A 23,206-nucleotide genomic window follows, 5' to 3' on the forward strand; every position below is an offset into this window, starting at 1 on the left:
CGGTTCAGGTGTAGACCGCCCCAACGGTACAGCCACCATTTTCCCCAGTACTGGTGCCAGTGCCCCACGAACTGGAACCCACTTCTACCACACCAGTCTTTGAGCCACGCATTCATTTCTCTAATCTTATTTGCCCTATGCCAATTTGCACTTGGCTCAGGTAATAATCCAGAGATTATCACCTTTGAGGTTTTGCTTAATTTAGCGGCTAGTTCCTCATACTGACTATGCAGAACCTCTTTACTTGTCCTGCCCCTATGTCGTTGGTTCCTACATGGACCATGATGACTGGACCCTCCCACTGTAAGTTCCTGTCCAGCCCAGAACAGATGTCCCGAACCCTGGCTCCAGGCAGGCAACACAGCTGTCTGGACTCTAGCTCTTTGCTGCAGAGAACAGTGTCAATCCCCCTAACTATTCCAGTGACAACTGCAATTTATTTGTTGTAATATATAAAATCACAGAAACTTCAATACAGAAATAGGTCATTTGGCCAGTAGTACCTGTTTTCAATTCCCAATCCAAAGTAGAACTTAACTTCAAATAACCAGAAAAGTTATTGTCATCAACATACGTGATTGACCACAATCTATGACACATTTTTCTGCACAAGGAAAAGAAACTTTAAGCTCAATAGATACCTGAAATATCTTGTACTACTGTGACACCTGGGAGGCACTGACTGAATGCGGTGCTCTATAATTCTGAGTCACTCATAACCCTTCTCTGATGCAATGTACACCACAATTATTGTCTAATGTTTTGCACAGTTCACACAGTGAAGAGATAAGGCAAAAAATTATGAACACTTCACTTGCACTTCCATACTGTTGCTGTTCACAGGGATCAGTTGACCTCACCTCGATCTATTCAGCCAAGTTCATCTTGTGGCTCCAAAGCAGAGAAGTATAATAGGTAGTTGCACCTTAACTAGGTACGGGCTACTCACCAAATACCTGTTTCTACGTGAAATATCTGGCAAGCTTAACATGCTGTAAGTGGCGATCTTGTAATTTGCAATAATGGTAATGGCAAATAGTTTGTGCTACTTGCCAGATTTAAGTGGTGGGGACTGTACATGGAAATAAGTCATCAGGCCATCCATTACTTGTTTTGGATTCTCAATAAAGATATCCATTCATCCATTCTGATCTTTTTGAATATGAAGCACCCAAGTTCAGCAACTATTTTGAAAATTAGAAGAATAAAGCACTTACTTAGTATGTCTTGTAGTAATTTCCAATGATGGTAACTTTGGTGTTTTTATGGCATGATCTTTCACATTGGATTTTTTGCAAACTGCTTACTTGAAACCAAATGTAAGCATTTTTTTCCTGTTAAATCATAGAATCGCATTCTAATATAAGTAGCAGGCCAAGATAAAATTAGAATTGCCATAGCATTGAATATCTGTAATACCTTGTATTCTAACCTGCATTCTCCAGAGTAGAAACAGCCAATGTGCCAAAAACAAGGCCTCTTGGGTTGGTCAGAAATTTGCAGTGCGAACCTGTGTTGTAGGCACCTTATGTTAAAATGTTTCATTACTCCTTCCCTCATGATCATATAAATCGTTTAATGAGCGGGGTGTTGGTGGCGGCGCGAGAGAAAAATATCTTCTCTGAATTGAGGGTCATCTCAGTTACTGTGTTGGAATACCAGGCTATCCCACATTCCTGGCAACACAGATCAAAATCTCAAACCCACTTTTTAAAAAAGCTGCTTACACACACAAAGTTATGCAGACAAAAGGGTGAGTAACAGTGGTTGGAATCATACCTCTGCTGTGAAAATGAGAGATGTGGAATGGTATCCAATAGGGTGCACTGGAAGAACCATAATTTGGACCAGCTACCGATGCAATCTGGAAAGAAAAGCAGACTACCTTCATGCACTTCAGTTGGTCACTGCCAACCATCTGTGGTATTAGATAGGGTTTCTGGATCTAGATGAAGCTGGTACAAATTATCCTAGCTTCTTTATTGCTTTTTTGAAAGAAGTCATCTTCCTGCAGTTTCAACAAGTATTTTGTAACCCAAATTGTACTAAGCCAGAATTATAGTGAATATAAATGTCATGCTTAAAACATAAACTTGAGTTCATCCAAAAATCTGCTGCCCATATCCTAACTCGCACCAAATCACATTCATCCAGCTGCCCTGTGCTCACTGACCTACATTGCCTTCCAATCTGGCAACACCTTAATTTAAAAATTTGCATTTTTGTTATCTAATCCCTCTATGGCCTCGCCCCCCACACTATCTATGTAATCTCCAACAACCCTCTGAGAACTCTGCTCCTCCAATTCTGGCCTATTGCGCATCACAATTTTAATTGTTTCACCCTTGGCAGTGTGCCTTCAGCTGCCTAGGCCCTAAAGCTTGGAGATTCTCTCCTTCATCCCCCCCATCCCCCAGAAAAAAACCTCTGCCTCTTTACCGCTCTCTCCTCCTTTAAGACACTCTTTAAAGCCTAACTGTTTTCTGTCATATCTCCCAGGTGGCTTGGTGTCGAGTTTTGTTTGATAATGCTTCTGTGAAGTGCCTTGGGTCATTTTACTATGTTAAGTGCACTATATTAATGTAAGTTGTTACAGTTCAAGCTTCTTTTTGTCGATTGGCTCTTGGGGTTTATGCAGTTGCCTAATACTGAACATCTGTAAACTAAATCCTATTGTTTATGCCTTGTCAAAACCAGATGATTGGTATTTTGTTTCTGTGATGTAACATGTGTTGTCTATTAACTCTAAGTTTTTGTACTAGAAGTAAACTTACAAGACTATAAAGTCTAAATAAGGCAAGAAACTGAAATAAGCAGTTGAAGAGTCTTTGTGCTATAGGAATGCATAAACTGGGAATCATTTATAAACTGGCTCGGATATTCTGTTGTTTTTTTTTATTCATTCAGGGATGTGGGCGTCGTTGGCTAGGCCAGCATTTATTGCCCATCCCTAATTGCCCTTGAGGAGGTGGTGGTGAGCTGCCTTCTCGAACCGCTGCAATCCATGTGGGGTAGGTACACCCACAGTGCTGTTAGGAAGGGAGTTCCAGGACTTTGACCCAGCGACAGTGAAGGAACGGCGATATAGTTCCAAGTCAGGATGGTGAGAGACTTGGAGGGGAATTTGCAGGTGGTGGTGTTCCCATGCATTTGCTGCCCTTGTCCTTCTAGTTGGTAGAGGTCTCGGGTTTGGAAGGTGCTGTCTAAGGAGCCTTGGTGCATTGCACAGTTCACATTGGTGCAGAATTTTGGAGAACAGTTAGGTCATATTTTTGTACACAAATTTGACAACAAAAGCATTGCTGAGTTACTAAGAGATCCCAACCTCTTATCCTTTCAAGGGCAGCAGTTTAATTAATGATCTGTAGACATTGCTGATTATTGTGTATTAAATGTTTCATGAAATTAACAAACGTAGAATCTGTATGCTTTCCTGACAGTGGTCTTGTACAATTACAATCTATAGTAACTGGGATTTAAGTAATCTGATTCATACTAATCAGTGTGTCAGCCATTCTATCCATTATTACCTGCTGTTGACTTTCTCTGCAAAAAAAACTCATCATTTGGTTCAAATTTGTGCTTTAATTGTACTTGGGTGCCTCAGGGCTCTGCATGCTGTGAATCCACTCTATACTGCAAGGTGGTTTCAACAACAGTCAAAACAGGTGCAGCTGTTTTAAAAGTTAAGATGTATATCTCTGGGTGGAACATAATGGGGCCCCAGGTGATGGGTTGGGAGGCAGGAGGGCCCATAGAATTGCGACAGAAGGCAGGGGCCGGAGGGCCCGTCGCTTTCCCATCGTACCGCAATTAAGTCGGGGGCAGGACAAGCCGAAAACAACCTTCTCACTCAGACGGCCAATTGAGGGCCTTAAGTAGCCAATTAATGGCCAAATTAAGGGCCTCTTCCCGCCGCCGCTGAAGCTAAGCCAGCAGAGGGGGGTTGGGGGGCCTTCCGCCACACTGGAAGGTCATCCGGTTAGACAAGGCAACCTCCCTGTGAGCTTGCTGGGGGTTGTGGGGGGATTGTCCTCCCTGGACAATCTGTGGCCCACAGAGGGCTCCGGTAGCAAAGGCTGCTGCTCCGTGAATGCCCCCCCCCCCCCTTTCCCTCAGTGATCTCACACAGCCATACACTGTTCCCCCACCCCTGCTAGCTGGGGCTGGCCCCTGTGACCCTGCTTCACTTACTTGGGGTCTAGGGCTCCAGTGTTGGGCCTGGTCCCAAGGCTGGTGTAGTACTGGAAGTGGCCATCGCTCTTAGTGACGCTGTCAAGACTGCTGAGCTGCTGGCTAATCGGAGGACCGGCAGCTCTTGGAGATGGGATCTGAAAGGACAGGGACCATGGCACTGGGTAGTTAATGGCCTGAGTGTTGTTGTATTGAGCGGGGGTGGGGGGGGGCGCCAAAGGGACGAAACGAGAGTCCCGCACCTTTATGGCCCTGCACCGAGACTTCTGCTGGCTCGACTAAATTCAGCCCTTTGTTTCTGGCTACTGTACCTTCACCCAAGAAGGCAAAACCACTTTACCAGCCTGCAGCAGCAAGCAGAGAAGTTATGCCAGAAAATCTAACTACCTTTAAAAAATCTCAGCTTTGGATGGTACTCTGGTCATTTGAAGCAGCAACTTTGTCTCATTTGCTGTGGTGCTGCTAAAGTGAATGCCATTATTGGCAGAGCAGTAAAAGCTCCCTACTTGCTCTCTCAATGCAGTCAGCAGGGTGTCCCCAGTAATTTAAAATATTAAGGAATAGCGAAGGCAACTTCAGGAGTTCACATGCTTTTTTTGGGTTAAATTTTGTGACCTGTAGTTTGCAGCACAGGAGGAGACCAATCAGCCATTGTGTCGATTGACTGTGTGTGAGAGCAATCCCAAACTAATCCCATTGTCTGACACTTCCCCTTTGGCCCTGTATCTAATTCTGCTTCAAATATTTATTCAATTTACCCTTAAAAGATGGCTTCTGCCTCAACCACTCCCTCTGACAAAGCATTCCTTACTTTAACACCTCACTTCATGATGATTTTAACTTGATGACCCCCTTGTTACTGAACACCCAACCAGTGAAAATAGCCATTCCCTATCAAAAACTTCTACTTAGCCTCTTATAATCTACTCAGTGCAGATTGTCCCAATATCTCCATTCTCCCCTCATGACTATAGTTCTGCATACCTCACCTTGAAGTGATGAACTGATACTGTACGTGTTCTATGTCTTTAATGTCCTTTCTATAATGGATGCCCAAAATGGCACATTGTGTTCCAACTGTGTTTTGTGCAAAGTTGTCAATACTCAAAATACTGACCTTTTTTGATGGCTTTGTCTGCCTCCACTTGCACTTTAATGGTGTTAAGTCATTGAATCCCTAGGTCTTTGCTAATCTGTATACTTCAGCATTTTTCCATTGAGTCTCTCTTCTTTCCAAAATGTATTGCTTTTCACATTTCTTCACATTAAATTTCATCTGCCACCTGTTTGCCTATTTATCTATCTGAAGTCTTCTACAATTCTCTGCTGCTTGCCAAATTTCCTACTTCAGAATCATCACATTTTGAAATTGTGTTCCCGGTACCCAAGTCTCTATTATGTTTATAACAACAAAAGTAGATCCAGCATTGACCTTTGGGGTACGTCCAACACTTTTCTTGTCACTCATTTACTCTATCTATTTACCATAGAAACAGGCCAATTTACCCAACCAGTCCCTTTTGTGATTTATCAACCATACAAGCAAATAGTGCTAATCACATTAACCTACTCTGTTCCCATATTCCTTCAATGTCCCTTTTCCTTCCATATTCCCTAATAACCAGTGTCTTGAGACATATTATCGAATACCTTCTAAAACTGCATTAATATTACTCCTGCATTCTCTTTATCCAATTGATTACTTCTTTTAAAAAATCAGTTTGCCATAAACAAATCAGTTAGCTGTCCTTGATTAATGAGTGCATAAATTGTAAGAATTTGCCCACAACTGACATTAGATTAACTGGTCCATAGACATCACCCACCATGAATGAGGCTGCTACATCAGCTAATATCCACTCCCATGATGCAGTTCGCACATTTAAAATGAATTGAAAACTTCTGCTTAGGCTGCTTTATCCTCTCTGAATTCTTTCAACAGCTAAGGGTACCTGCTGTAAGGGACCAGTGATGCATCCACCTTGAGTTCTGCTCATTTTTTTCAGAATTTCTTTTTCTGCAGTTATCTCCAATAATGTTAACCTCCTTTGCTATCTCTACATTCTTATTACCAGCAGCACTAGTAAAATCAAGTGTAAAATATTTCTGTAATATCTCCTCCATTCCTTGATCCTCTACAATTAGACTCCCTTCTTCATCCCAAAGTGGCCCTACTCTCTGGCTTTTTATATGCTTATAAAAAGCTTTACTACTTTTCTCATTCTTCATATTACCTTTTAGCCCTTCTAATTCTCTCTTTTCACCTTCCTATTTTACTTTTCTACATTCTGTATTATTATCAATCACATTGTTGGCCTCAATTTTATCATGCCTCCCTTTTTAAGTTTGTTTAGTTTTAATCTCCATGGAAATGTATTCTTTGCACTCCCTTTTTTGCCTTGTCAGAATGTATTTATTTTATAATCTATTCATCTCATATTTGAAGTGTGCGCACTGCTGGTCCCTCGACTTGTTTCTAATTTTATTTGCCCAGTTAGTTTGGACCAGATCCCTTGTCTCACTGAACTTCACATTTTTCTAGTCCAGCACCTTATCCTTGACTTTGATATCTATTTCCCAATTGTTCTCCTGTCAGTTATTTGCCCCACTTCATTTCCCAGGAGTCAATCAAGCAATGGTTCTGTCCTTGTTGGACTCGAAACATACTGATCTCCGAAGCAATCTTTTCAACTTATAGTTGATTAATTTGGAGGATTCTTGGTTTATCGCCAGTTAAAACTGCTGGGAACTGTGGCAGCAAGATTACATTAAACTGCTTCGAAAAGAACCTTGGAAGCAAAAGTTCTTTTTTGGGTTTAGGTAAAAATTGCCAGTGTTCATTGCCACTGATTAATTCCTGTTGGTCACTTCTGACACTGCATTGAAGAGGGAACTGTTATGCCATGGATTTCCCTAACATTTGGTTGGAAAATTCATATGAAGTAGGTTTTTTTAATAATATCCTAGGTTATTGGGATTATCAAAAATTGACTGTCAAAGTTGCTAATATAACTGATTTGAAAATGGGATTGTATTACAGGTACAGCAGTAACGACGGTTACTACCTGCAGGATATTTTACATGGCAATAGGGAACTAAGCTCAACACACAGCAGCCCTTACAGATTTCAGGGGAGACAATGCCATGGAGGAAGAAGTATGCCAGCTACTCCAGTTTTGACTCGTAATGCTTATAGCAGCAGTCAGTTACGGTATGTCCTTGAAGTAATTGAAAGTGCTCTGAAAACTGGCACTCATAACTTAAACATATGGGATTAAGCCTGCTCAAAATCAAAAACAATAGTATAACTAACTTGATTGAGTTCTTTGAAGTAACAGTTGATGAAGGTTGTCGATGTTTATATAGACTTTCAAAATTTGATAAAGTATCATAATAGACTTGTTAGTAAAATTGAAGCTGATGGGATTAAAGGGCAGTGGCAGCATGGGTATGAAATTGGCTACGGGACAGAAAGCAGAGAGTGGTGTTGAACGGTTATTTTTCAGAATGGAGTGAAGTATATAAACCTGCCTGCCAGGGGGTTTGGTGTTCGGACCACTCTTTTCGATATATATTAATGATCTGGACTTGGATATAACTAGCATAATTTCAAAGTTCACAGATGATGCGAAACTCAGAAAAATAGTAAACAATTAGGAGGGTAGAAACTGACTTCAGACTGGTGAAATGGGCAGACACATGACCGATAAAATTTTATGCAGAGAGGTGTGAAGTGATACATTTTGGTCGGAAGAATGAAGAAATCCAATATAAACTAAATGGTATAATCTTAAACGGGATACAGGAACAGATAGACCTGAGTGCGTGCATTCATAAATCTTCGTAAGTGGTAGGACGAGTTGAAAAGGCTGATGAGAAAGCATCTGGGATCCTTGAATTTATTAACAGTGAAATGGAGTACAAAAGCAAAGAAGTTACACTAAATGATTATGCAACATTGGTTAGGCCTCAGCTGGAATGTTGTGCTCAGTTCTGGGCTCTACACTTTAGGAACGATGTCCAGGCCTTGGAAGAGGTGCAGAAGAGATTTACTAGAATGGTAACAGGACTGGGAGACTTCAGTTGCGTGGAGAGACTCGAGAAGTTGGGGTTGTTCTTTACAGCAGAGAAGGTTAAGGGGCAATTTAATAGAGGTGCTTAAAATCATAAGTACATAAGGGAAGACGGTTTCCATTGGCATTAGGGTTGGTAACCAGAAGTACAGTAATTGGCAAAATAACCAAAGATGTGGTGAGAATTTTTTTTTTTAAAAGAGTTATATGATCTGGAATGTAATGCCTGAAAAAGTTTTGGAAGTAGATTAAATAATAACTTACAAAAATAAATTGCATATTTGGTTGCAGGGAAATATTTATAGGGTTACGGGGAAACAGAGTGGGGTGGGACTAATTGGATGGCTCCTTCAAAGAGTTGACACAGGCACAGTGGGCTGAAAGGCCTCCTTCTACACTGTATCATTCTATAATTCTGTGAACTAATCGCGTTGGGGAATTTCATAAAGTAAGTGCTAACACTTCTGTAAATTTATTTTTCTGGATTTTGTTTCTACAGTCTAGCCTATTGCATAGTTCACAATATTATTAACTGTTGCCTGATTATAACCTAAGTTTGGTATTCATTCATAATTGAAAGTGTGAAACGTGAAATATTTATAAATATTGGACAAAACGACACAGATTTCAGCTGTCAATATGGATGATTGTTTCTTTGTGACATCGCTAAGGCTTGAAATATAAAATATATTAGAAAACATTGCCAAAATGAAAGTAATTTTTGTATCTTTTCATTTTTTTTGTTATACACAGACCTGAGCTTTCCCCAAATCACTTTAGACAGCGCAGTGGCAGCTTGGAATCCCAGTCTCATCTCCTGGATGAAAGTACAAACGAAAGGACAGTATTCCCCCTCTCAGCAGCACAAAGGAGTAGCAGTACAGAACTGCTGGATGATGGGTCATCCTACACCAGTCAGTCCAGTACCGAGTATTATAGCACACCAAGTAAACCTCCCCAATACTACAACACCATGACAGTGGGTTGTCGGTCAAGAGAAAGACGAAGACACAAGAAACCAACTATTTCCTCAGCAGCTTCAGGGAGCATGCCAAATTTAGCACCGAGAGATGGAAGGAATGGAGTTTATCAAAATTTTCATACCCAGCCTTCATCTGACTATTATATTCCAGGATACCCACCATACAGTGACTATGAGCCTTATGGATATACATTTGAAAATGACACTGAAGGTCACTATAATGTTAAAGCCCCATATAGATCGTCACATTCTTACAATGCTGAACAATATAGAGATTACAATCGCTTTTACCAGGGCGACAGTGATAGTATGTCTCAAAACCCATATGCAACACTAAGGAATGTGCGTAGGAGAGGTGCCAAAAGTGAACAAATAACCAAAAACATCCAGAAGGCCTTGGTTGCAGAAAGTTTGCGTGGCTGGTATGAGCGTGCCTCAACTCACAAGGATCATGGCCTGCAGGCAGGCTTAGACTCTAACAGGGGTTCACAGCAAAGTCTAGGTATTGCTTATATGCAAGGCCCATTTTCTCCAACCAGTAGGGCTACATCTTTTACATCAGGTAAGTGAAGGTTCCTCATTTGACAGCCAGAAATAGTCATCTGTAGTTAAAAGAATTTTGTTGGCAATTAGCCATGCAAGTTGTAAGTTTCTGTAGAAGTTTGATACAACTGAGTGCCTTGCTAGGCCATTTCAGAAGGCAGTTAAGAGTCGACCACATCTAGGCCAGACTGGGTAAGGATGGCAGATTTCCTCCCCTGAAGGTCATTAGTGCACCAGATTGGTTTTTACGGCAATTCAATAGTTTCATGACCGTTATTAATAAGACTAGCATTTTATTCCAGATTTATGAATTAATTGAATTTAAATTTCCCCAGCTGCCATGGTGGGATTGAACTCATGTCTCCGAAGCATTAGTCCAAGCCATTAGATTACGAGTCCAGTAACATTACTATGCTATCATCCCCTTCGACAGTGTCTTCCAAACCGCGGCCTCTACCACCTAGAAGGACAAAGGTGGCAGATGCATGGGAACACCACCACCTGCAAGTTACCCTCCAAGTCACTCACCATCCTGCCTTGGAACTATATCACCATTCCTTCATTGTCGCTAGGTCAAAATCCTGGAACTCCCTAACAGCACTGTGAATGCACGTACACCACATGGACTGCAACAATTCAAGAAGGCAGCTCATCACCTTCTGAAAGGCAGTTAGAGATAGGCAGTAAATGCTGGCCTTGCCAGCAATGGCCCACATCCCAAGAAGACATTTTTAAAAATTAAATAGTTTGTTTTTCTGAACTCAATTTTTAAAAATGTGGTTTCAGCACCTTAGATAAGATCAGGACTATAAAATGAAAGCTTAGTGGGAAAGAATTTAATGAAGCACATTCCATTATAAATTTGGTTTGACTAACAGGGAAGGGGTTTAATAAACTGCAATTGTGGTTCCATGTTGTAACTTTTGGCTGGCTCATTTTTTTCGGGGATTTTTTTTTTTGTAATGAGTTCTGTTCTATTGCACAGTAATTTGGTGTCCTACATATAGCTCTATTGTCATGTCCAGTTTACCAGCCAAATATTAGTGAGTGAGATACTTAAAAGTAGTGTGTGAACAGAACTAAAAGTTGATGAAAATAAGAATAACATATATACTCCTGTTTAATTGCCCACTCTTTCATTACTACGAATAGAGTTAGGAAATGGGCTGTTTCTGTACTGATGTGTCAATGGACCAGTTAAACATAATTATGGAGAAATTCTTTCTTAGATTATAGGTGAAAAGTCTGATGTGTTCACAGATTCAGTTTAGGATAGTCGTGGCTGGATGATCTCTAACCTAAGTAAATTATTACCTTAAACATACTTTGTTATGATACAAGCACATTTCGGTGGAATTCAGTTGCATAATATAGGTCAGAATAGATAGGATTGTACATAACTAAACCTGTTTTTGGTGGAGTAGCAAAACCAGATGGACAACGTTAGGGACAGATTAGGAAATTGTACCACATTTTGCAAATTTGAGGTGAATTTGACTACTACTAAGAGTAGAAAATGATTGGATGACTTGGACTTCTACAGTACTAGATGAACTATGATACTGAGAGGTGTGATTTAAGTTTAAATGTGCTTAAGTCCAGCCATCACTAAATGTAGCAAATAATTAAAATTCGAAAAAAAAACTAGAGCATTAATGATTAGCATTATATAGGTACAGTTTTTTTTTAAATCTCATTTTCTTTTTAAATCCCAGTCTCTTCAACAAGTACAGGAACCTGGCGGAGCCAGATCACAGTAGGCCTTCAGGACTATGATCACGTACCTTATACAAGTTCGTTCAATAACTCCTACAGCAGTACTACACTACATAGCAGGTGAGTGTCAGCAACAGCTACAGGAAAATCTAGCTTCATCTGCTTAACTTCTTAAAACTGAAACTTGTAATCTGTTTCAAATAGAATCTTTGCAAGAAAAAAGAATTTATTTGAATACTGTAATTTTCTCATAGACAATTATCCCATTTCCAGTAATTATACTATCACTTTAACGATTGGATTCTTGTGTAGTCATTTTAAGTATACTTTTTCTCCACCTCACCCCCCATAATAGAGTTTTTTGTAAAGGTAAAAGCTATAAAGTTTTATTGCAGTTTATTATTGAGGGGACAGTGTAGATTCCTCCTCACACATGGGGATCATTCTAACCAACCCCTTAAAGCTTTTAGAAAAACTTAAAGGAAAAGGGAAGTGTTTTGTTAAAAGCCCTTATCCTTACAAAAATCATAAATTGTAGCATTCGAGAAAACTGCTCATATCGATATGAATTGGTTACTGGTTACAATACTGTTTTGCAGAATGGATTAGATGTCAGATTTTGCATTATAAATGGGTCAAGTTATACATGTTCTTTCAATGCCAGTTCCACCGAGACCCACTTTAGTTCTACTGTCGGTGAACTTTCTGCCTTTGCATCATCTGTCCCTTTTTTATAGGGAGGTACTTGGCCTTTGCTCAGTGCTTCCCTTCCCCAGCAACATAGCTTGGATCAGTAACTCAGCAATGTGGAGGATTGAACCTGTATATGTGGTGATTGACATTGACATAACAAATGGCCATGTAGATGAAGTACCAAAGGGCCACTGGTGCCTGTGGTACTGTGCCCTTGTATAACTTAACACTCGAGAGGAGGAAAAGAAATAGGGAAAATAACCTTGGAGATTCACTTCTTACTTTGCTTGTCGGTCATTTTCTTGTAGGCATAGCTCCTTCCAGTCTCTTGATGATCCTTTTTCTACTGAGTACCACCATTTCCCTGCTGTTGGCACTGCTCCTACCAGACACTCATCTGCCTCCTCCTCTTCCTCTTCCTCCTCCTCTTTTTCATCCACTTCATCCACTTCCACTTTTCCTTACAAAGAAAAGGAGTGTTTCACTAAGTGTACTGACTGCAGCCAACATCGTATCTACAGAAATGAGATATTCATTAAAAACTCATACGCAAAATATAGTCAGCGGTAGTAAGTATCCTCACGTGTTTGTGTGTGTGTGATGGTTGGTGACTCTTGGTGTTTATGCCTGCTAACAAAGCTTGGCATTAGCTGAGCTGCTTACTGTGTAGCGTTTTTTGAATGCAAAATTTATGAATTTAAGTACAATAACCTTAATGTTGCTTACTGCTTCAACAAATGGTTAAACAGCTACAGGATTCGAAACATAATTTTGAAACCGACAAACTTAACAATCCAGGATTCCTCCTAATCATTGCAATTAAATTTATGTTTAAATGAAATCCATTTGTAGATCTATGTACGGCACAGAAAATTAGAGGTTCCAAATTTTGCTCCTTTATTAAATCAGTTGTCTCTTCATGCTAAATTATTGTAGTGTGATTTGGCAGCAAGATCTTCTCTAATTTGATTGCCTATACTAATTTTTTTTTTAAAAATACCTCCCAACTGATTTTCTGTATTTCTGTCCCAATATTCTAGTCAGTAAAGGTACTGTTGAGTCATATAGGTTCAAGTTCCGTTCTGGATATGTGTGTGTGGAGATAGCTGTTCGATTTAGAGTGCTTCAGTTGGCCTCAGTGCCCCTAGTCTAGGGAAAGGGGAAAATAAGACAGTTTTTCTGTTCCTAATACTTAAGTGTCTGAAGGATAGCAATAGACTCAGCATGATGATGCAATCCATGGGCAGATAGACTGTAATACTCATTACATAGGCTTACACAATTTAAAATGGTTACTTGAATGAAGTATTGGACATGGCTGTAGGACAAGATCCCAGCTAGGAAGGAAAGGTTGGGTGGCATGGGAGGGTTCAATGGTCTTGTATTCTGAAATGACTCGGTGTAGTAAAAGTTTGAATATAAGGGGAGTCTTCGGTGTGAACTATTCTACTCCAATCTGCTTTTGTTTCTTTCCCCACGTGTCTTAAAAGGTGGAAAGAGAGGCAGAGAGGTATAGGAAGGCGCTTGGGGCCTAGGCAGCTGAAAATCATAGCCACGAATGGTGGAGCAATTAAAATTGTGGATGCTTAAGAGGCCAGAATTAGAGGAGCACAGATATCACAGAAGGTTTGGGGCCTGAGGAGATTAGAGATAGGGAAGGGCGAGGCCATAGGGGGATTTGAAAACTAGGATGAGAGTTTTTAAATTGAAGCATTGCTTAACCAGAAGCCAGTACAGGTCAGAGAGCACAGGGGTGATGGGTGCATGGGCCTTGGTGCGATTTAAGGCTTGGACAGCAGAGTTTTAGGTGACCTCAAATTTACAGAGGATAGAGCTTGGGAGACCAGCCAGGAGAGCATTGGAATAGCCAGGTCTAAAGGTAACAAAGGCATGGACGAGGGTTTCAGCAGCAGATGAACTGAGATGGGTGGAGTTGGGCAATGTTATAAAGGTGAAAATAAGCAGTCTTAATGATTTAGATATGTGGTTGCAAGCTCATCTCAGGGTCAAATATGACACCAAGGTTGCAAACAGTCTGGTTCCGCTTCAGACATTTGCCAGTGAGAGGGATGGAGTCCGTGGCTGGAGAACAGAATTTGTGGTGGGGACTGAAGACAATGCCTGTAAATTTTTCAACATTTAGTTAGAGGAAATGTCCAACCTTTTATAGAAGTGTTTTTTGAAATTTCAGTGGAGTTTCTTCAATTTCAAAGATTCATTGTGCATGCCATGAATCTGACCACATTGAAATCCTCAAGCTTAGACATTTCACATAGATTTATTGGGGCAATAGCAGCAGTATTGGCCAGCTTGGGGTGAAAATGAATCATTAATAGCCTGTACTGCTAAATGGCTTTTTCAGTCACCAACAATTACTCAACCCTTTAAAAATTAAATGAAACTGAAGAAGACAGCAGGTTCCGCAGCACATGAGAGCCAAATATGCACGATTGTAAACTGTGAATGGCTTTAGGACGTTTTCAAGACTCAAAATGATGAGTTTCTAGATGAAGAGAAGCCTAAAAATCTGAAAGTTTGCAACTGTATGAGAGGTAATTGAAATGTAAATCTTGGATTAAACTAGATGAAATATAGGTTTTGCCACCTTTTAAATACTCAGTATAAATCATCTTGATCAGCTGTTGTCTAAAATGACCCACAATAGTGCAGGGCACTGTTGCTGAGACATTGTGGAGATGGGGGCTTAGGCTCCTGTCATCACTTACAGTTTTCCAGATCTTAAAATGGCTCCAGGCTATGTGTGCAACCAAACACTGATATTTAGTAATAGTATTATCCTGTTGTAAACCTGAGCTTTCCTTAAGTAAAATAAAATATGCATTGTCATGAGTTTAAAAGACAACCTAACCCACCTTCTGGCTGAATTTGAAGAGTCTTTTGACATTATCAACATCCATCTTCTTGTATTCAACCTAATTATATCTTGCGGAAATTCAAGAAATTCCAGTTTGTTAAAATCTAAAATATCGATGCATCCCTGCACCTTTAATGCCTACAATGAATAATCGTGGACTGTGATAATGTCAGCATTAGTAATTTTTGGCAAAACTATTAATAGGGTCATACTGATAATGGCATTTCAACCCACCCACAGTTCGAGATTTATTTATAATTATATTAATGCTCGGATAAGAGTTTGAGAAGTTACAAAGTCCCATTTAAGAATTAAATAATTCATTCATGCTTGTTGCAGGGAACAAATAGCAGTAGAATTAAGAGGATGGTGCTTCAATTTTTTGTGGAGCAGATGCAGACTATCCCAGTGTATGGGTAGATGTGCTTTTTTTGAACCAGCTATGAAAGACCTATATTCCTGTGACCTTCAGCCAATAAACTTTACTTAATTGGACCAAATGCTTACTTAAAAAAAGCAAAAATTTGCAAATTGTGATTAATGTTGTCTTGATTCTTTCAAACTAAAATCTCATGTTCTGAAATGCATGTCCTTTTGGATTGCAGTCCTTTTTTATAACTTTTGTTTCAAAATATTTACCAGACCTTATCCAGAAAGAATGTACTCAGACAGCGAAGACACAAGCCAGCTGGAAGACGACTTGTATACCGATGAACAGGTGTTATTATGGCATGAAGATTCTAAACCAGGGACTCTGGTTTAAGTGACTGGTGGTTGACTTTCAGCCTTCATTGTTCAACATATGGATAACTTACTCTGTGTGCCTTGCATCTTTCTCAATCTACTCAAAATGGTTTATTTCTCCCAATGGGAATCATATTTGGAACATTTCAGTGATTGCAGAAGGTACTGTACCTGAATGCTCATTCTGGCCAACTTGTGCAGAAAGAGTGAAAGCTTAAATTCCACAGGTCACAATTCCATAAAGGTTTGCTTTAAATTGAAAATCATATAGTACATTCTAAAGAAGGAAATAAAATCTTTTTAAGTGGATTACTTTGAGTTTGAATCGAAGCATGGAAGGATGGCACTTGGAATTTGTTTTAACTGTGAATGCACTTTTCAAGGACTAAGTTGATGAAAGTAGATGCTCTTCATTGTTTAGTGAACTTGGAGTAAAATCAACTATGCTTTTTGCTTAGACATAAAAGATGGAAGGACAAAGCAGGGTAGTGAGTAACTTCATATGCTTTTGAAGTCTGAGTACTTTGCATATTATCAAATGAAGGATGCTATGTATTTTTATGGCAAGAAACTGGGGACCGATTACTTGAATAGAGTTTAGTGAGCTTATGAGGTTTTTTTTAATGAATAGTTGGAATTAAGACCAGAAAGGAGTGAGAAATGCATTTTCTTCGAGATTTTTATGACCAAGCTAGAAGAAGCACAAGAATTATTGTATTCATTTTTTAAAAATGCTTTGGTAACTTAGCCTTACAGTAGTGCTTTCAAATGGATTATTAATTTGAGGGGAAAATTACCGGACCAGTTGAGGCGAATGGCAATAATTAATGGACCATTTTGAATACCACACTTAAGTCATGAAAATGTGCATCAAAGATGGTTGATACACTACATGTGTCAAAGAAAAGCACATGGCTTGAAAGAGACACAATATTCTAAAATACAAAAAGACATTTAAAAAAAAAAAGCACAATCCTAATTATGGCTGTCAAGGTGATAGCACAAACTGGTTAAAACAGTCCAGGTCCTTACCTGAATTCTGGTTATGTGACTGAGATCTTGGCTGGGCCAGTATTAGTGCAATTCCTGCAGCTCAGGTACAACACTGTTCTCCTGATCCAGCTAAATTTATTAACTTGTTTCAAAAGCATTTTTGACCATGTTAGATGAAACAGAGCTGTGATTGATAAAAGCAACAAATGACCAGCTCTGCCAAGACTCACCAGGTAAATGGTCTGGAAGATATTTACTGAGACATGCAGAATCAGAAGCTCCTTAATCCAATCTCGTGATCAGTGGGGAGTTAGCTGACCTCAGTCTGGGAAGTAATGGTATTGCAAGAATTTCTGTCCAAGTCCCAGAAGGAGGAAGGTGTAACTCCTGAGATTTGCTAGGGGCTTATGCTGAAATGAACAGAGGTAATAATGCTTACAGGCTTGGGCTTCTAGTGATTTACCCCATGGTTAAAATAGCTTGCCAACACTCATTGTCCAGGTTCATGTTAAAGAATAGGTACTAGGACAGGATTGCCTGTGGCCATGGAACTGTATTGCAGGTATGAGTCACCACTTTCAGGAGAGATGGAGAGAAAGCCTTCTAATTAATTGACTCTTGTGCTTCATATGCTGACTGCCTTTCAGGTTACAGTTACCATGGTGAGGTTCAAAGGGACAGGTTTCAAAATTCATCTCAAAAGAATGCATAAGCAAAAGTATGGAAACAAAATAGAAAGCCTCCACACAGGATTTCTTGTGCAGACAGTAAAGTGAACCTGTTAACAAAATGTTTCCTTTTAAAACAAAAAAGTGCTCATGAGGCTCACACTACCTCACTATTTCCTTGGAAAATGCATATGTTCACCAGTTTTAGACCTGTGGATGTTTTGATTATGGCAGTAACAACAATACATGAATTTTACAAGTTGGTGTGTTGAAGACCTGGCAGTTATATTCCAAGTTCGAACTGGTGAATGTGTGCTTCCCATGCTGGAATCCATGGAAAGGTGCTGCCATTTTCTTTTTTATAAGGGGAAGAAAAAGTTAGAATTGTGTTTATTATGTAAAGTTTCTGAGACACTTTTTGTGAACATTTTTATTATTTTTCCAAAGCATGTAATATATAGTAAACTAATTTGGTAAGCTGGTTCTTAGTCATTTTTTTATTCAGTGAGAAAAAGTTTCAATTCATGTCGGAATTTTGGAAACAAAGCTTTTAACTTATTCTTTTGCATATTTGTACAGCTTTACCCAGAGAGAAACCTTTGTGTATGCCTTTACATAATACTCCTGTCTTCCTTCCTACTATAAAATTGTGCTTTAAAAACAGGAGACCAATAAATAAAGTGTACGTATCCTTGTGTGTATTTTTTGTAGTTCTACGCAGCTCTATTTTAGTGCTCCTATATATTTATTATTCCAATAAATCAACTTTTCCTCCATAATTTCCTGAATTTTAATTGTTTTATGTACGTACATTGATATAAACATTAACTTGCCTGCATTCAGGATTTTAACCTAAATTTGTTAAATCTCAATTTGATTCCCTTTTCTGACAGCCTTGTTTTCATGTTTTCCTCATTCCTTTTCGTATGCTCTCCCAGTTTCTGTTCTATTCTTGTCCCTTCCTCTTCTGTTCTTTCCTTCTGATTCTCTCATTCCTCACCCTTTCTTTGAATACAAGTCCCAATGTTTGGATTCTGAGATAAGCTCCTGTGGTGCAATAAAATGATAGTCAAAATTTGCAAAGAACATAAGCAGTCATGCATTTTATTGCCTTTGTATTCCTAGTGTTCAATCCACAAATAAGGTAATTGAAATAGAGAGGAGAGCATTTCTTCTTTGAATAAATTAAATTTTCAGCAAATGTAGAGGGTAAAAGATACTTGCCCATGCAACAAGGCTATGTTGGTGCGATTCTTTTTAAATGCCCTGGTTTTTCTGTTCTGAACACAGTTTCTTGCTAAAGTGCAGTTAAGTTACTTACACAATATTTCATACAAGTAACTAGTCTTCATGTGTTAGCTGATACAGTGGTGTCAACAATACTATCCTCACTTGATGTCCATATACACACACTTTCCAGTTGGGGTCACTGGATAATAAGCAGAATTTGAAACCATGGCTGACTTTTCTTCACTTTTCTATAACCCTGGGGCACTGACATCATTTGTAGCATCCCAGCTGCTGCTGAGACCATCTAACTTGGATGGACTGGGAATCAAACTTGACCTCTGGCCTCTATAACTTGGTGCTCACACTGGGTGGTGTCGTTACCCACAAGATTTTTCTGGGAAGTACACAGATTGATAATGAAAACTCTTGTTTATTTAATCCTTCATATTACAATAATATATGTTGGGAATAAGATCCCTCTCCAGCATTGTGTTTTCCAGGCTAATTCTCAGCCCTTTCTGCCTCTAGTTTAATCCCTGTTTCACAGTAACTTTAAAAATAACTGGAACGTGAACATACATTGACTTAATATTTCGGAGCAATTTTTCCCACTGTATTTTCCATCATCTACCTTGCCTGGTTCCTTTGCAAGTGAGAACAGATTCTGGTGTCAGTACCACCACTGGCTGCTAGGAAGCACCATAGACTGCTGGGATGTGACTACCATCAGATTTTTTCTCCCTTATCCTGTCAGGACACAGGAAGCTTCTGTTTGGTGTCTCCAAGTTCAATGTAGTGCTGACCAGAGCAGAGTTAAAATCTGTTTCAATTGTGAATCCTCTAACTTGGGGCAGGTATAAAACTTTTTTTTTAATTAATGATTGTTAAAGAAAACTTACTCATATAGTACCACAAATTATCCACTGTTTATAAATCAAACAGAACTTAGTAGTCAATATCAAAATGCTACATTATCAGTTTGTTTTAACTAAGCCATGAAAAAGTTTGCAGGGTTTTTCAGATCATGATGCAATCCATGCCGTATATGTTTGTTACAGTTTGCAGCTTGAGGTGCTGTACAATTCTGAACAGTTGCCTAGGCTGTATCTTTGGTCAGATGAATTGGGTTGAGAGAGTCAAGCTGGAACAGGTCTCATTGGGTATTGAGCTGAGCGAGCTGATCATTAAAGGAAACCGATTCAGCAAGGGCTGCTCTATTTCAGCTTGAAACACTGAAACTTGTGAATTAGAGCCCTCTTTAGTTAAGAGGCTAAAATGATTCTGCTCTGCATATCCAAGAGAAGCAGAATGGTTTCTAGGTTGAATAATATCTTCTTTACCAAGTAACTAATGTAATTTGTACAATTATATATGCATAGTGTTAGATATTGCTGGCTGATATACAGTGTAATAAATTTCTGCCCAAATAGTTTCACGACGTAAAGTGGTACAACACCTCTGTGCTGTTTTGTTGGTTCCCAGTGGGGTGCATCATTTCTTCAAGAGTCTTGGTCACTTTTGCCCATCATCTCTTTAAATGGAATATCTGTAGGAGGGAAATTTTCTGCTTTGTGTTGAATGAAATGTGTCTCTAATTTCAAGCTTAACTCTCGGCACAAATATGGGATTTTAACCTGATTGTGTTACTTTTAACAAACAAGCAGCCAAAAAAATGACTGACGTGAAAAGATCCACTGGTCCATGCAGCCTGCCCCGTACAGTTGTGATGTCTTCATACGCTCAACATCCCACTGAGATGCAGCGAGAGCCACAAACCAGATTTAAAAACTTAGGCCACTTAGGAAAAAAAATCTGGGAAGTTCCTCTCTGACCACCAATCCACCCCACTCCCCCACCCACCATTTAGGTGATTGAAAACTCATCCAGGAGATCACTCTGGCCTGGATCAGTGTTACCAGATACCTACCTCTTGTATGATGTGATCTCTACTCCCATATTGTTTCCTTTTTCTTTGCTGTTTTTTTTTCATTGCTTTTGGATGGCAGCTATTCAGCCAGTTGTAGCTCATAGACACATCATGTGTTTCTTGTCCCATTACTCCTCCCTTTGGCTTTACACCATGAACCCTTATTTCAGTTTAATCTCCTGCTCTCCACCCTATCACCTTCCCTTTTGTTCTTTTTCCCACCCAAACCCCTTTGCACTTGTTCAAAACCTATTCCATTTCTAACTTTTCCCAGAACTGATGAAAGTTCACAGACCTGAAACGTTAACTGTTTTTCTCTGCACAGAAGCTGCCTGATCTGCTGAGTATTTCCAGATTTCCTGTTTTTATTTCAGATTTCCTGTTTTTATTTCAGATTTCCAGCATCTGCAATATTTTGCTTTTGATTCAGATAAGGACTTCGATGGGTAGCATATAGAAGAATGCGGATGAGGACGCACAGAAATGTTAGGTGGTTTGGCTGTCACTATCAAGCAGCATGGAGGAGTCTGACTCCAATTTGACACAGCATTGCACAGAGCTTATCCTTTCCCCAGGCTCTGCTCCATCTCCTCCTTGTGCTACAAACCCAGTGGCGTTGCAGCCTTTGTGTGGACAGGTCATCTAGTCCTCTGCCCTCCCTGTGAGGATGCAGCAACTCGCCACAACACCTCCAAAAGCTCTACTTCCAAGTTGGATGGCTGTCCCTTTAAATAACGCTAGCAGAATTTCTTCTTGCAGCTGAACGCACGCTCTTTAGTGAGTGATGAGAATCCGTTGAGTTGACCTACATGGTCCAAGTTTGGAATTTGTATCCAATCACTTGACATCCCAATCTGATCAGTTGCGAAGCTTCTGGTGCACACATTGCACTCCCACACAAACGTTCTTGCCAGCATGGGGACCATGTGGGATGTGCGGGGAGCATTGTGCCACCCACTCGGAGGCCCTTCGGCTTCCTGTTGTCTGATAACAATGGGGTTAAAGATCTGCGTATCTCTAGACAATTAGAATATAAGTTTATACATTTATACTTAAGATAGTTGTATTTCTGTTCCAGCTTTGATACATCGAATTAATATGTTTCAAACTTTGTAGTAAGTCTACTTTTACTTAACTCACTAAATTATGGCTATTGGACAGCCTTGCCTGGGTTTTCTAAGTATTCCAATTTCCCCTCTTCTGAAGATGGTGTCTTATATGGATATTCCTTCAATGAGCAAATAAACTGCACAGCATACTGCTGCATCATATTTCCAGACCAGGAAGGTATCAGTTTTGATCCCTGTGACAGGTTATGCACCTTTTTGCTATTTCTAGGCATTCTGAGTTAACTAGCCTTTTGGTTGATTGCAGTTAGCCCTTAGCACCTCCTGGACTAGAGAGGAGAAACATTAAGCTGGGCTGTCAAGTCCACGAGTCTTGGTGTGAAATGGACATTGTGAAGTTTTGGTTGCAATAACCTCAGTGGTCGAGTAACTTAGCAGCAATCGCTGTTAAGGTTTTCTAATGAGTAAGGTGCCAAAGTGCTGCTGAAGTTCATGGAACCATACTCGGACACAAGTCACCTCCTTCAGGAGAGGAGCGAAAATATTGGTGCTGAAACAAAGAACAGAGTGTTAGTCTGTGAATGGAGATTTAATGTCATATAAAATTTGAAGAAAAGTATATCATCACATGAGCATTAAGTATAAAATCTTTTTTGACCAATTGATCTTCACTTGCATGATTTATTCTAGAATATGTGAAGAACAAGCTATTCAAAGAATGAAGAAAGCCATACAGAAGGAAGAGAATCTTGCTTCCCTTTGGTATATATTTCACATTCTATGTAATGTTTTGCTTCCAGATTCCCATATCCTCTCTAGTATTTTGCATCAAATATTTATGTAAAACCTAAGCTTGTGCTGCAGCTACTAGATTTAAATTTACAGGCCAGGAAGATTATCTGTGTTTCAGATCATAATAATGCAATGCTTACCAGCAGCCTGGTTACTGCAGAGACCAAGAGGCATAGATTTAAGGTTAGGGGCAGGAGGTTTAGAGGGGATTTGAGGGAAACAAATTTCACCGAGAGGGTGGTTGGAATCTGGAATGCACTGCTTGAAGGGGTGGGAGAGTCAGGAACCCTCAACATTTAAGAAGTATTTAGATGAGCACTTGAAATGCCAGAGCATACAAGGCTATGGACCAAGTGCTGGAAAATGGGATTAGAATAGATAGGTGCTTGATGGCTGGCACAGACACGATAACTCTATGACCATTTGATTCCAGAGGTTCCTTGAGTGCTTATGTCTATCTCAATAAAAAAAATAAAGATCCCCAAAGCCTAAACCTGCATTGTCTTGAAGTTGGTAGGATTTTTATCTTTTTGTGGAAGGTAACTGACATGTATTACAATCCCTGTTGTTCACTTTGAATTTATCTGAACACTCTGATTCAGAAAGTGTGTGCAATCTATTCTTATGCATTATTTCACAAATGCACATCTCTCTTTGATAATGTTTGTCATTGAAACCTGGTTATTCTTGTCACACCCAAACTTACCAG

At 39.6% G+C, this 23,206-nt stretch overlaps 1 protein-coding gene across 2 annotated transcripts in view; it reads left to right on the forward strand.

Annotated features, from left to right (window-relative positions):
- frmd4bb (FERM domain containing 4Bb) overlaps window positions 1-18,269 on the forward strand; it is a 393,899-nt gene extending 375,630 nt beyond the window's left edge. The window contains exons 20-23 of one of the 2 annotated variants that reach the window (XM_068051541.1): window positions 7,235-7,405; window positions 9,021-9,811; window positions 11,508-11,628; window positions 15,719-18,269. In XM_068051541.1, the coding sequence (XP_067907642.1) occupies window positions 7,235-7,405; window positions 9,021-9,811; window positions 11,508-11,628; window positions 15,719-15,839 (1,204 nt within the window). In that variant the 3' untranslated portion in view covers window positions 15,840-18,269. The remainder of the gene's footprint in view (window positions 1-7,234; window positions 7,406-9,020; window positions 9,812-11,507; window positions 11,629-15,718) is intronic. The other variant, XM_068051542.1, reaches the window with a different exon arrangement.
- Window positions 18,270-23,206: the final 4,937 nt, after the last annotated feature.

The sequence above is a fragment of the Heterodontus francisci genome, chromosome 19 (assembly GCF_036365525.1).
Source record: "Heterodontus francisci isolate sHetFra1 chromosome 19, sHetFra1.hap1, whole genome shotgun sequence".
Lineage (NCBI taxonomy): Eukaryota > Metazoa > Chordata > Chondrichthyes > Heterodontiformes > Heterodontidae > Heterodontus > Heterodontus francisci.